This window comes from Crassostrea angulata, chromosome 6, assembly GCF_025612915.1.
Source record: "Crassostrea angulata isolate pt1a10 chromosome 6, ASM2561291v2, whole genome shotgun sequence".
Classification (NCBI taxonomy): Eukaryota; Metazoa; Mollusca; class Bivalvia; order Ostreida; family Ostreidae; genus Magallana; species Magallana angulata.
In genome coordinates, this window is record NC_069116.1 from 50,880,582 (window position 1) to 50,896,543 (window position 15,962).

The 15,962-nt window shown below is 32.9% G+C and overlaps 1 protein-coding gene across 1 annotated transcript; it reads right to left on the reverse strand.

Moving 5' to 3' along the window:
• Positions 1 to 3,706: 3,706 nt before the first annotated feature.
• On the reverse strand, positions 3,707 to 14,291 carry LOC128188590 (uncharacterized). Its single transcript, XM_052859733.1, has 10 exons — positions 14,153 to 14,291; positions 8,940 to 9,083; positions 7,969 to 8,052; positions 7,740 to 7,835; positions 7,565 to 7,636; positions 7,463 to 7,492; positions 4,955 to 5,760; positions 4,447 to 4,536; positions 4,125 to 4,198; positions 3,707 to 3,983 (listed from the first exon to the last, which is right to left on the reverse strand). The coding sequence occupies exons 1-7, from the start codon at positions 14,211 to 14,213 to the stop codon at positions 4,991 to 4,993; spliced, it is 1,257 nt and encodes a 418-aa protein (XP_052715693.1). The 5' UTR covers positions 14,214 to 14,291; the 3' UTR covers positions 3,707 to 3,983; positions 4,125 to 4,198; positions 4,447 to 4,536; positions 4,955 to 4,990.
• Positions 14,292 to 15,962: the final 1,671 nt, after the last annotated feature.

Sequence of the window (15,962 nt, forward strand, 5' to 3'; positions counted from 1 at the left end):
ATTACAGGGTTTATTCCCACTTAGCCAACATTCTAAAATTCTCAATTCCCACTTGGCCAACATTTTGATTTTCCACCTGAGTGATCAGGGGGCTATAGTCTGTTTTCACATGTAAATGTATTTATTAACCTTCTTGTGAGGCCGAAGAATTGTCCTGACGCCAAAGTCTTAACAATTATAAAGAGTCATCTGGCTGATTAGTTTCTGAGAAGAAGATTTTTAAAGATTTACTCTATATATTCCTATGTAAAACTTCGACCCCCCCCCCCCATTGTGGCCCCACCCTACATCCAGGGGTCAAGATTTTTACAACTTTGAATCTACACTTCTTGAGGATGCTTCCACACAAGTTTCAGCTTTCCTGGCTGTTTAGTTTCTGAGAAGAAGATTTTTAAAGATTTACTCTATATATTCTTATGTAAAACTTCGACCCCCCCCCCCCCACCATTGTGGCCCGACCCTACATCCAGGGGTCATGATTTTTACAACTTTGAATCTACACTTCTTGAGGATGCTTCCACACAAGTTTCAGCTTTACTGGCTTATTAGTTTCTGAGAAGAAGATTTTTAAAGATTTACTCTATATTCTTATGTAAAACTTCGACCCCCCATTGTGGCCCCACCCTACCCCCGGGGGTCATGAATTTCACAACTTTGAATCTACACTACCTGAGGATGCTTCCACACAAGTTTCAGCTTTCCTGGATTTCTGGTTCTAGAGAAGAAGATTTTTGAAAATTTTTGAAAAGCTCAGGTGAGCTAAAAACAAAAATATTTACAAATGTACAAATGCAGGGTCAAGTTAGGAAGAGTACAGAGTTAAATAAATTGTGCTAATATTTTTTTTATCAAATATTGACAATTATTTTAATGAGTCAATGTCATTGGTATTCATAAGGTTCCCAAATTTATATTAAATATTAACAGTTGTTGAATATTTTTCTTCAATTAATTTGTTGCGGAATAAAAAAAATGCTTGGCATTCCAAAACATAGTGGTATTCGTCACCCAAAGTGTTTTTATTACATAATGAACAAATTCTATGACATCTTCCTATGTTATTCCATCTCCCAGTTTCAATAGGTAATTTAAGATTACAGGTTCTAAATTTTGTAAATATGAATCTTAGATCATTTGGAAGTTTCATAAGATAAATTTCCTGTCCAAAGCTTTTCTTAAAGATTCTGTAATTGAAACATTTGGGTGAATTTTCTACTCTCCTGTACCAATCTTGTAAAAACTGATTTATGAGTGTCTCTTTAACAATAGATTTTAGCCATTTGGTACTAGAAAAACTTTGATTAATCCAGACATGAGTTAAGAATATCTCTAACGTATTTCAACCATGGGTGCATAAACGAATCTTCAGGTAAACATTTTTAAAAATAATGATACATTATATGCGGAAGTTTACAATCATGCGCCACTAAAAGTTTAGCTCAGTAAGTTATTATCCGTACCTTAATAAAGATTATCAAAGGATATTACGCCGTTTCCCCATAAACCATACAATTTGGGGTACTGGACTTAATATGCAGTACAAATTTCAAAAATTTTAAATGAACTTTCTCTAAAATATCTGTGTTTTCATAGCCCCACACTTCCCAACCATAAAATAAGATTGGGCTAATAACACTATTAAACAGATCAAATTGACAGTCGATTGGTAAATAAAAATATCTTATTTTTCTAAATACACCATACATAGCTTTTGAGGCTTGCTCAGTTAAATGTTTTTTCGTACTTTTAAAAGATCCACTACGAGACATAATAACACCAAGATATTTAAATTCATTCACAATTTCAAGAGGTACATCTCTGTATAAAAAAAATTCTTTTTGTAACACGACCTTTGGAAAGGATTAATACTTTAGTCTTTTCAATGTTTACATGAAGTTTCCACAGATCACAATATTCAGAAAAAAAAGTTCAGTGATTTTTGTAAATCTTTCATATATTGTGTAGATTGGAAATACTCAAATACTAAAAATTTAGAAACCATAGAATATTGAAGAAAAAATTGAAATAAAACCCATATGATTCATAGCTATAATTTCAAACGGGAATTTTATAATTACATTACTTTTCAAGGCTAAGTGTAAGTTAACTCAACTTATATATAATTTAATTCAAAATATGATGAAAATAGACAATCCAAGATATACATATATAGCTCAATTTAAAGCATACAGTGAGGGGAAATATATAATAGTTAATTACTTAAAAATCATAATTTGAAAATAACATTTACATTGGAATTAATTAGATAAAAAAAATATACTGGGACAGAAGCTCAAATCATATTCATTCTTCTGAAGGCGAACATATATTTTCCTCCCTGTTTATGTGAAAACAGATTATAGCTTACCTGTAATTAAATTCTTTTGTTCTCAATTGCAACCTGCACCCCATTCCCACTTAGCCACGTAGCAGTACAGATTGAGGAGGAAAAGTTGGAAGTCATGAGATGCAATTTGCAAGTTGAGAAGCGCAAGCGGGAGCTCATGGAGGATGTAGTCAAGGGCAGACAGTACACCATCAGTGTCACCAGTTATAAGAGGACTTTTTACATCTTGATTTTAAACATTTAAACCATAAATGTCTGCCATATTTTAAATTTTAAGTATATATTCATAATTGGGTGGGTGTAAATACAACATTTACAATGTGGTCTTATTTAAGCATTGAATGCATATTTTTGGAAATCGTTGATTCTACCTAACACACTAGGCTATGCAAACAAATTGAATACCACGCTGTATTCAATTTGTCTGCACGGCCTGATGTGTTATAGGACAGGCGGAACTTTGCCGGTAAAATTCTTTTTCAAAAGTATATATCAATTTGGCTACGTAAGTTTGAATATAATTTTATTTCGTCTTGAAATAATGATTTAATCTCTTAAAAACCTATGATGGCGTTTACTTGTGCGTACATTTACGTGTATATGCTGTGATCAGATTTGACTTTTTATAGAAAATGGAGCGTCACCGATTTCTAATGGAAACATTAGGGAAAATATACACAGATTGTGAACACATTGTATATACGCCCATCCTGTATGTTCAAAGTTTATAACATGACCCAAAACTATATTGATACAACTGTTTAATGCCCTTTTGTATGTCTGCCTGTAAACTTCTCAAAGTTTTACTTCATTCTTAATAATGAATATCTTTATAATATGTCAAACATAACAACAAATGAATACATTATCAATACATGTAAATATGATGTGATGTTGTACATATGATTCTTTAACAAAACATCCCAACTTTGAAGCACATGTTTTTAAAATTTACTCAAAATACAGTCATACTTATATAAAATACACTAATTTATAAAACTGACACTAGCTAAAAGTCTGAATTGATACATATTTGCATAATTATGTGCAATTCTGTATACATGATTTCTGTTAAATATAAAGAATGATATATAAGTGTTGGCATATCCATACTTATTTTCATTTACAGGTTTTTGTAGACATTTTGTTTTAAAAGAAATGTATTTATATTACATATTTGTCAAAAGTCCATGTTACATGAATGTAAATGTATATGTGTTTAATTTAATAGATTATTTAATTGATTATAATCACAAATGAAAAATACATATTTGATATATGTGAATGTTTTGAACATGTGTATGTGTTTATCATTTATTAACAGTAGTTAAATTAATTCATTGATATCACAAATAGAAGAATCTTGTCATTTTTTTTTCTGGCAAGTAGACTGTAAATAAAATAAACTAATTATATAGCAAATCTCTGGATGAGCCTTTGTCGGACAGTCTGTCCAGCAGTGTCAGCATTTGCTCCAGGCTCAGGAACCCCCTGATCTGGATGGAAATTGAGCTCCATGTCATCTACTGGCAGCTTGATGTCCATACACAGGTTGTGCAGCTTGAACACAGCTGTGATTATTTGAACACTTTTGGCAGGTGTAAATAAAAGCATCCCTCCAGATTTATGTATGCACCTGAAAGTAAACAAAAAATTATGTTTCCTCGCTGATTCATGGGTTTGACCCCGTTTGAAAATCGTATGATTGTATAAGGGAAAAAATGTTTGGATATTTTTAAATCCCGAGAGGTCATCGTTGTTCATGAGTAATCATTACCTAAATCTGGATTTGCAAACACAAAGAGCCCGTTCAACAACAACCCTTGATTTGCTGTGGGCCAACCGTCAACTCTGTGGAAAGATGGAAATATAAGATCTCCTATGATTTGCTATAGTATAGGGTTTTTATCCAACGAGCCTTCGACATGGTTAAAATATAGTAAATTTTTAATTTATCGTGTGGCAGTAAAACAGAATTTACAACAAGACAATTGATTTTGTATTTACCGCCACCCGGTACATTCGAAATTTATAACATATACGTGCAAATTGATAAAATTTATTTATTTTATTAATTTTGTTCAGATTTAATTCCATACCTTGTTTCCATATGGGTTTTCAGTGCGGAGTTTGAAAACATGAACGCATCGTGAGTTGACCCTGGTCACTTACAAACTAGGTTGATAAACCTTGAAATTAAAAATAAGTGGGAATTGAGAATTTCAGAATGTTGGCTAAGTGGGAATAAACCTGATTAAAACATTCAAGTAAATAATTATAAACCGTTTAATTGGATGTATAATCAATTAAATGAGATCGATCAGCAGTATTTAAAGAATATAGCCCCCTGATCACTCAGGTGTGAGAATTAAAATGTTGGCCAGGTGGGAAATAAGAATTTCAGAATGTTGGCTAAGGCTGGTTTCTTTGTGTTTCTTATGCATTATTAAAGTACATGTAATAATAAATATTACTTCAAAAATGCATCGGAATATTAGTTTGAGCCTCTGTAAATATATTCAAAATATGAGTGATCAATTATTGCCATGCTTTCAGGAAAAAGTATATTGAAAACAGCCTTTAGACGCATTCAAACTGTATACTTACAAAATGCCTCTTTGTCTGGAGAAGAAGTATAAGGAACTATGTGTGCTGTAACTGGTGTGGAGAAAACCGGTAAGAGGAGGTTGAGCTGCTGGTAGCGGGAGAGGTAGATATTTTAGCTTTCGATAGATTATTACTATGGATTGATATAGTTCCATTTGATGTTGTTACTGTATTTTGTTCGGCTGTTGCGGTTTGAGTTGTGGCAGGTTTCATTGTGGTTTTGGTTGTTGTAGATTTCATTGTGGTTTTGGTTGTTGTAGATTTCATTGTGGTTTTGGTTGTTGTAGATTTCATTGTGGTTTTGGTTGTTGTAGATTTCATTCTAGTTTGGGCTGTTGAGGATTTCATTGTGGTTTGGGCTGTTGTAGATTTCATTGTGGTTTGGGTAGTTGTAGGTTTCTTTGTTCTTTTGGTTTCTTCTGTGGTTTTGATATCTGAGGGTTTCGTTGTGGTTTTGGTAATTGAGGGTTTCATTGTGCTTTGGGTTGTTGTAAGTTTCATTGTTGTGCCTTTTTCAGGTATCAATTCGGGTTCAGTTGTCACATTACCGCTTGTTATGATCACTACTTTCTCCGTTGCCGGCCTTTCCGTGGTTGTTTGTACCGGAACATTTGGCGTTTTATTTGTTGTTGTCGGTTTCTCTGATGATAATTTTTCTGTTACAAAGTTTGATGCTGTAGTCGTTTCTGATGATGTTCCCCTTGATGATGTTACCGTTGACTTAGGTGAAATCGACTCTGGATTCAGAAATTTTCTTAGCGATTCTCCACAGTACAAACTAATGAGGTCTTCCGATTTTGTTTGAGCTAAAGAAAAAAAGACATTTACAACTGATCCTTATGTATTTTAGAGGAAACCCACGGATGAAAAAGCTTACTTGTATTTAATTGTATCGTCTTCATTATTAGAAATATATAGAGATTTTTAACCATTTTGTCTTTTCATTTGACATGAACGCCAAAGTAATGTCTGTTGCTACCTAACACTTTTAATTGTTTAATAAAAAATTAAACGTCTTAAGACATACCTTTTTAACATTGTACTTTATACTGTTAAAATATTTAACAACCCCAGATGATATACGCGATAAAAATCATTGGAGATACAACCCGTTTCATACCTCTCTGCAACTTCCAACCAAGCGCTGTGCTTAGTTTGGACGGTGAGTGTGAGACCGAACTTCCCTCTAATCACCGACCAACGCTCCTTATCTGTCTCGAGGTCGATAAGAATCTAATGTAAACAAATCGTCTGCTATGCAAACCGAAAACCTCCGTTGACTGAAGAGTTCCGCTAAGTTGGACGTAACTCGCAAATCGTAAGTGCTACGTTTACGATATGTTTAGTGAAACGCTCGGATACGTGCACGTCTGGAAATCGTAGGTATACTCGTACGTTTACGCTCTACGAATTGTTGGTGAAACGGTCGCCTGATATAGCATTGAATGATTTATTTTTGACGTCGTCGTGTCAATAACTGCCGTCAGGTGAGCAGACAAATTGAATAACGCGCGTTAGCGCGTTATGATAATTTGTCTGTTCACCTGACGGCAGTTATTGACATGACGACGTCAAAAATAAATCATTTTATGCTTATATTTACATTCCCTAAATGAAGAAATCAATTGTTTACTTAAATAAATCGATATAAAGTGCAGGTCACAGAGGGAGTGAATAAGTAACAGCAAGAACAGCTGTTTTGTAAAACCGGTTTAAACTGGTTTTCACATAGACTGTTGAGATGAGATCGACGAGCATGAAAATATAATCCATCATGATGATAAATAACTCTTTAAATGTTGCTTTTAACAATAAAGTCAACTTTTTTGTTGAATAATTATAAAACATTGTGTTTTGACAACATTCATGAAATACAGTTTTTAACCGATAACATAGAAATCACTGTTTGAGAACTACTTATGTAAATTACTCGTAAATTCATACGCAGTGAATAGGTGTTGCAATTAGAGGCATTTAAACACCACGGAATTTAATGGAAAAACACTGTAGAATGTAAATATTATTTTTTGCATGTAAATTGTGTGAAAAGATACTGCAGTTATAAGACTGTAACACACACAGAGTACTCAAAGGTTAGAATGACTAGTTTTATTATGACGTCACAAACGTTGAACGCTGTAAAATGCAACGTCACAAGCGAGAACCAAAGTTCCCGCTTGTGGCTGTTACAGTGGCTCTTCCATTTATTTGAACTGACCCTTAGGATAAAACAGAAATTTTGACGTAAAAATCACATTTGCTAACAAGAAAAGAAGTTTTTAAAAAATGTAAATATAAGCATTAAATCATTATTTTTTTAAAGATATAGGCCTAGTCTCATAACGGCAGCGGTGTGTGCAAACAAATTTTCATAACGCGCTAGCGCGCGTTATTCAATTTGTATTTTTTTAAACACTTTTTAAAAAGTCTAACATGATTATATATTCAACTTAATGTATATGCTCAACCAAACATTGAATTTAAAATTCCTTGCCATTTATTGCTTACCTTGCAAGCTAAACGTCAAAGCTTCACTACCTAAAATGAAATTCTCGGATTAATTTATGGTTTAAAAAAAATCCAAATTTGCACGTTAAAAAAAACTATTACCTTCATTTATTTCGTAAAAAAAATCGCAGTTTGTGAAGCTGGTGTCCATAAACCGTATTCGAACTGTAGAGTCTACAATAGACATAGTATAATAAAAAGATGAAAGAGAATCATTCAAAGTAAAAACAAACTTTGCAAAATTTTATACGAGAACATTTCTTAAAAAAGTAATTACTATCATTGATCAAGTATTCCACATCATTCTGCACCGGTTCTTTAGATTCTGAACAAGAATTGTTTATAGAAGTATAGTTCACTGGTGGTAAGCTCGCTACAATTAACAAAATCAAATTTCAATTAGTTAAGTGAAATACATGTAAGTATAATCAATGATTATCAATTAAATATTCTTTATTGACACTATTATCAACATGTTCATGTATATTTTGAAGACAAATACAAACCTGAAACGTTTTCGCCATCTGAACATAAAAATTGAAAAGATTTGTCTTTTTCCTTTGCCCAAAACTTGACGACAAAAACACTGTCTGAAGAAAGAAAAACAATGAATGAGTCGGCATACATCTTCATTTTCGCTTTTAAAAATGTTTACCATTCATGAAAATTTTGAACTTAGAAGAGCATGATTGTTTGCTAAATTTAATGGATGTTGCAGTAGAATATCAAATATGTGAGCTAAAAATGAATTGTGGTGAAGCCATAAAAGATATTTTCGCGAGAAAAATATGCGTATGTCTTTTAATTTTACATATTCAAGTACATGTCTATGTATCAGTGCATCACAATTCTGCATACACTGATATTTTTAAACTTTTTTTTCTTCGACATATGACCATGCCAATATATTTACAATTTCCAGTGTCTTTGTGATAAAACCTCGAATCGATTTTGAAACGTAAAGTCAATATATTTCATCAATGACGCAGTTCGGGCGAAAGACGGGGTTTGTGTCCTTTTTGATATTTTTCATTTTATCAAATCAAATATACAACATAAAGAAGTCATGTTGTATATTTGATTTGATAAAATGAAATTTATCAAAAAGGACATTTGCATACTTATACAAAAATGAAAATAAAGTAAAAATATTTAATTGATCAACAACTAAAACTTATATAAATATACGTTATAAGGAATAACTGTTGAATATTGTGAGGTTATCAAATATAGTCTGTCGTGATCAAATTTGTCATAAGGTCCTGTGGTCTTTATTGGATTTGGTCACGCACAACCGTATCTGATAGCTTCAGAATACTCAAAGAATAATTTCTTATCTCTTGAATAAATAAGAAAAATTGACCCCGTGAAATCTTTGAAATTTAGAATTAAAAGAATTAAGCGGTTCATTATATTCCGTATGAACATGGTGCAAAATATGAAGGTATCACAGAGAACTTGCGTAAATTATCAGTACTTGATTGAAGTTTAATCTCAAAACCAGATGGCCATATTAGAATTTCCCTGGCCCTTATATCGATCCCAAGGGTGCAGTTTTTCATCGGGGACGTAATCTGTCCGACTTCTTCTTTGACTTGCTTGGCAATGTAACCCGAAAAACCTGTAACAATATTTAATATAACTTTTATTCTACACATTGTATTTCATTTTAAAACACTTCACTTATCTGACCATCCCCTCCAAAATCGCACATACACACCCATACAATGTAAAGCAGTATAAACAAGGTATCCGTGAGCCAATGCTCACTAGTGATATCCCCGCTCTGATGTGAATATGCAAAATAAGCAAAGTCGACATTTAACAGAAAGCCGGCATCCGATTGGTACAAAAATATATCCCACAATATGGCATGCCTTAAAAAACACTGTGTAAAAATTTCAAGCATCTGCGATAAATAGCTGCTGAGAAATCTTTGACGAAAATATGTTTGAAAATTTTGGCTAAAAATAAACAAAGTCGTCATTTGACAGGAAGTTGACATCCGATTGATACAAAATATATCCCACAATATGGCATGCCAAAATAAATAGTGTGTTAAAATTTCAAGCATCTGCAATAAATAGTTGCTGAGAAATCTTTGACGGAAATTTGTTTGAAAATTTTGGCTAAAAATAAACAAAGTACTCATTAAACAGGAAGTTGACGTCTGATTGGTACAAAAATATATCCCACGATATGGCATGCCTATACAAATACTGTGTAGGAATTTCAAGCATTTGCGATAAACAGTTGCTGAGAATTCTTCGACAAAAATTTGTTTGAAAGTTTTGGCTAAAAATAAACAAAGTCGTCATTTAACAGGAAGTTGACGTCTGATTGGTACAAAAATATATCCCCCGATATGGCAAGCCTTTACAAATACTGTGTAAAAATTGCAAGCATCTACGATAAATAGTTGCTGAGAATTCTTCGACAAAAATTTGTTTGAAAGTTTTGGCTAAAAATAAACAAAGTCGTCATTTAACAGGAAGTTGACGTCTGATTGGTACAAAAAAATATATCCCCCGATATGGCAAGCCTATACAAATACTGTGTAAAATTTGAAGCATCTGCGATAAATAGTTGCTGAGAATTCTTCGACAAAAATTTGTTTGAAAGTTTTGGCTAAAAATAAACAAAGTCGTCATTTAACAGGAAGTTGACGTCTGATTGGTACAAAAAAATATATCCCCCGATATGGCAAGCCTATACAAATACTGTGTAAAAATTTGAAGCATCTGCGATAAATAGTTGCTGAGAATTCTTTGACAAAAATTTGTTTGAAAATTTTGGCTAAAATAAACAAAGTACTCATTTAACAGGAAGTTGACGTCCGATTGGTACAAAAATAAATCCCACGATATGACATGCCTTAAAAAACACTGTGTAAAAATTTCAAGCATCTGCGATAAATAGCTGCTGAGAAATCTTTGACGAAAATTTGTTTGAAAATTTTGGCTAAAAATAAACCGTCATTATTTAACAGGAAGTTGACATCCGATTGATACAAAAAAATATCCCACAATATGGCATGCCAAAACAAATAGTGTGTTAAAATTTCAAGCATCTGCAATAAACAGTTGCTGAGAATTCTTTGACAAAAATTTGTTTGAAAGTTTTGGCTAAAAATAAACAAAGTCGTCATTAAACAGGAAGTTGACGTCCGATTGGTACAAAAATATATCCCACGATATGGCATTCCTTAACAAACACTGTGTGTAAAAAATTTCAAGCATCTGCGATAAACAGTTGCTGAGAATTCTTTGACAAAAATTTGTTTGAAAATGTTGGCTAAAAATAAACAAAGTTGTCATTTCACAGGAAGTTGACGTCATAGTTTGAAAATCAGCGTTATTTATCAAATAAAAAAGGGAGTTTTAGATAATACTTATAAATAAATATTAAAACGATAGCTATTATTCTAAGCCAACAGAAAAAATTTTAGTTTTATATTAAGCATATTCCAGAAACAGATTATTAAAAGGTTTTCAAATTATCTGAAAATCAAACCGTGGCATATACTTCCAAGAAATGATATAAGACAAAGTCCACATATTGATCTTAGTCAACGTACACAAAATAGTAAACTATAGTTTGTCCAATGAAATTTATGAAGCACATTTGGGAGATTTTTAATAAAAATGCACACACCTGTGAAAGAAATGCAATTGAAATTGATGAAAGGGAATAATATACAAGGTAATTCCATTCAAACATTATTATTTTCCACTTGAAAAAGACACAGGAACGCAAACTGATTTCTTATGGAGATTTATAATGAGGAATGTTGACATTTTTCTCCATTGGGAAGTCACTCGGAATACCTCGCATAACTTTTCAACGTTATCATCCGGGTCAGTGACAATACCGAATCCCCGTAGACTTCACATTTTTAGCCGTGTATTAAAACTTAATAAGCTAGCGGGGGCATTTCAAAGGAGAACTCTTGGAAATTAATCATTCTTTTGAACGAACATCGTGTGAACCCTGAGGTATTTACAAATATTGAGCAATTAGGCAAAATGTGAATCGAGGATATCTTAGGACAGAGTAAACATGTCTCGTAACGCCACGATAGCCGTCACGGGCAGCCAAAACAAATGCCATAGTTTTACATTTATTTGCACAGAGGACTTTTTCCCCCTATAGTTAAAATTGGACCTGGACCAAATACGAACTCTACCTTAGTGTATTTCCTGATAAAATATTTGCATATGCAATTTCAGTTTAATATGTTAAACATCCCTTCAGAAGTTAAAGACCGAAAACAGAAAATTTCTTAGTTTTTTTTCTATGTTCAAGGGTCACAACTCCGTCAAAAATCAATGGACCTGGATCAAATTCAAACTTGAACTGTATTGTATAGTAAAATATATGTATATGCAATTTTTACCTTATATAAACATCCATTTAAAAGTTAGAGCGCAGAAACTGATTTTGTTTGTTTTTCTAAGTTCAAGGGGCATAGCTCTGTCAAAAATTACCAGACCTGGACCTTTGAACCTGACCTGTTTATTGTTATCACGTAACCATATATACATAATTATATAAAATTTGAACTGAATGCGAGCAATATTGGAACATTGTGTGCCTTTAAATAAATAAGTGCGTGATTAAATAAACATTCACAAAAATATGCAGTTATTCCATGTTTGTAATCAGGAAAGTAACAAGGTTCTCCATGTTTTTCCTTGTGTATTTTTCTAAAATGGATTCAAATTTATCCTAAAATCTATAAATAATTTATTGTAAAATTTATTGATCAGAATAGAAAATGCTTGGATTGTGTTAAGTCGAAATAAATAGAAACAAGGACCTGAAATATTATATAAATAGTGCCTGTTTGGGAGGGTAACAGTTGAAATTGACACCCCGAGAAAACCATTGTCAACCGACGCGAAGCGGAGGTTGACAATGGTTTACGAGGGGTGTCAATTTCAACTGTTATCCTCCCAAACAGGCACTATTTATTTTGTTATACTGAATGTCTTTTTAAAATTTTTAAGAAAATTTTACTGCTTTTATATAGGAATAACGTGAATTCTACAGCGAACCGTACGCGCATAATTTTCGCGCATGTAACATTTTTTAATGTTACCCGTTGCCAAGTGCGTTGCTAACGCTGAGGGTAATAGTAAATATTATTAACTGCATCTTAACGAATCAGATTTCAGTATTTAACATGAAAGTATAACAAATACACTTAACGCACGGCTATTCTGCGTCAATCGCCAATGCTACGTGTATATAGCACTTTAAAGTCACGGAGACGTTAAACTATTATCCAAAGCGTTGTTTATGATCACACACACCCTACTAATATATTTATATTTACTCTAATTTTATATTATACTGTACTCTTTATATTGAGAGCAGAGACTGCAAGGACGGACCTCAGCTTCCAAAAAGATACAATTATTTCCATGCGTGGAAAAATTTATTCATGCACATGTAACGTCGATAATGTTGCTTCAAGTAGTTTTACTCACCTTTGGATGAGTTACATAATAAACCGGGGGCCTACTTTATGCCAAAGGTATAAACAACCATACAACCATAACCAAAGACTTTTTTGGCTTGTCAAGGTATTTGATAAGTCTAGCCCCCCCCCCCCTCACCTTTTTATTTGCTTCCGACGCCACTGAATAATTTATAAGAGATTAAAAGTAAAGTGTAAAGAAGATGGGGGAATAAGATGGCACAAATGCCCATTCGGTTTAGTCGTAAAATACAATTTTGAATTTATTTATTCCCAATTAAATCTTTTCAAATATATTATAATACAAGTTTGCAAGAGCACAATTTCTAACTATCATATCCAGTTTTTTGATATATTTAACAAAAGATAAGAAAAACACATAAAGCCTGAAATTTTGGTGGTATCGAATCCATAACATAAAAACCCAAGCTGTATAAGGTTAGCTTATGTCAGATACCACTGAGCCATTTCAGACACAACAAAGTAGGCTGTTTATATATTATGTATGACTGGCCACGAATTTACGGACTTGTATTATTTTTTCAAAACGTTCAATTGTTTGGATACAAAATGATATTTTTTATGCATAGTGGGTACGTCATCTCTCCACGTTTTTGTTGATTGAAATCGTCTTGTTTTCCATTAGACCTTATTTAGACTGTGAGAAAATATGGAGCACAGACCCACTCTATAAAAGAAAATGCCTTGAAGTTCTGAGAAATGACAGTATTTGCAGGTTTTGATATGTATACGCCTATTTGAGTCAACATATTCCAAGTATTGAACATATTTACAGGTTAAAAATCAATAATATGTTAAATATATATTGTTTTAAATGATTTTTTTAAACAATATCAGATTTATTGATATTTTATTTTTCAGTGGCTTGTCCGACCGTGTATGGGCATTTTACACGCCTTATCCACCCATCTTCTTTTAATTACATTTAAACAGTAAACGCTTTAACTGGCCTATCTTGTAGGCTATTAAGGATACAATTTTTGTAGTATAAAAACTCACTTTGATATATTTTTAAAAGCTCAAAATGTAAAATAGATCTTTTTATTGTTGCTTTTAATAGCATGTGAACGTGCAAAATCATAGCTAGTTTTATCTTAGTCGTAAAAAATATCCGAGTGCAACATATTATATATATTCAAATCAAACTGTAAAAACAAAACAAACAGAACACATCTATATGAACTTACCATTATCAATCATCGTTGCTAAAAGAAAGATCAGAGCAAGTCTCCCTACAGTAATCAACATTCTAGAAAACTTCACAAAATATATCTCCCACCATTCTCTAATAAGGAAATTAATGCTCTAATAATTTTAATTTCCCTCGCTATACGTTCGCGAGAGAAAACGTATGTTTAGAATAGGAAGACATTCAAAAGAACTAACACGTGACGACCACATCCGATATAAAATCCGGCTTCAAAAGTGTTCACGGATCAAAAATAAAGATTCATTAAAATTCCAAATTTCCAAATGCTTTTGTAAATATATAATAAAGAGACTGAAGCTTGGTTTGGATGAAGTTGGATTTGTCTCAGTGAAATATCTTATGAAGATACAAAAGAAATCTGTTTTGATTAATTTTGATGAAATTCATGTACAGTACCAATAAAAGGGGTGGTTTATCTTCTGATACTGTAAATAGTAGACTGTAAGCTGAAGTTTAACATTTAATACTTTCCCGCAGTATATTCAATAAAGGCGAAGTCATATGAAACCGAATTCTTATATTGCATGCCAAACGGAAAAAGATATATACATTAATCATTGGAGTACTGAATACATAAGTTGTTGAGCGTTTTTGTGTCGAGTACCTAACCAATACACTGAACTCACCAGAAAACACAAAGATAGCGATTGTTGTTTTTCTTGACAGTTCGTCATTTGTTTGGTTCATCAGCATACATGAATAGAGGAATAGAGGATGCACTTGATTTTCCTATATTGTGACTACATGTAACCACACTCACTACATATTCATGCTGGAATAAGCAATGAAAGGTGTGATTTTAATGTTTTAATAAAGAAAAGCGTGTTTATACCGTTTAGGTATTATCTTAAAATAACAACTAAAACTTAGCTACCAAATTACGATAAGCAAGGCAAAATTTTGACACAAGAGTAGATTCTGAAATTGAAAATTTAGCACTTCACTGCAAGATCCTAAAATCTTCACTACAAAGAATGCTTAGTTTTTATTAACAACTTTCGATATACTCATAAAATCATGTATTGGAAAAATAATCTGCATTTAGATTCACACTTTTTGTAACACTTGAAAGAAAATATAAGGTGATGCAATTCCATGAAATGCTGCAAAGAAAACTAGCTCCACACTGAGCTTGTAAAATTTCTTCGTTGCATTTTGCATTGGTCTTTGCCACGAAACCGCTCCAAATAGTTAATGGTGCCCACTGTAAAAAATATACTGTCATGCATCAATGGCCTTCTGATTCAAAATTTTGTCACGCAGGAACAAACCATTTGCAAGGACAGAAAGTTCCATACCATATCCCTAGGCTGGTCAACGGGATTTTTGTTGGTATAGAATGTCTGTATGAACTACATATGTAAATCTGTGTTTGGTTTGGACCTGCAGGCATGTTCATGAAGCTATCTTAGGACTATGGTGTGTCCTAAGTACATCTTAGGATACGTCTTAGTCTTATGTCTGTTTCTCGAAGCTCTCCTAAATCTAGGAACCGCCATAACTTTGTCCTAACTTTAGGACATCGCTTACCTTGTCCTAAGACCATCCTAATGCTGTAAAATCACGTTTTAGGAGATACTGGGACTGTTGTGAAGCTTCTTCTTAGGACCGTTATCTAACATAAAGCAAAATTTTCTACAGTTCCAGCATTTCCGACAAACCTCAAATTACTAATCCGGAAAGGGGAGGGGGGAGGGTTAGTCATTTATTCCATCGTTTAACAAAATTATGTGAAGATAGACCCCAAACTCTCACCCCCTTCTTCGGCCTGCCTGGAATCTGAAAAA

Bases quoted from the DNA above. Each gene is read 5' to 3' on its own strand.
- LOC128188590 (XM_052859733.1), bottom strand. From the start codon at position 14,213: ATGTTGATTACTGTAGGGAGACTTGCTCTGATCTTTCTTTTAGCAACG. The intron at 7,836-7,968 runs GTTTGTATTTGT...TGTTAATTGTAG, and splicing joins AGATGGCGAAAACGTTTCAG to CGAGCTTACCACCAGTGAAC. The intron at 7,493-7,564 runs GTAATAGTTTTT...ATTTCATTTTAG, and splicing joins TTTTTACGAAATAAATGAAG to GTAGTGAAGCTTTGACGTTT.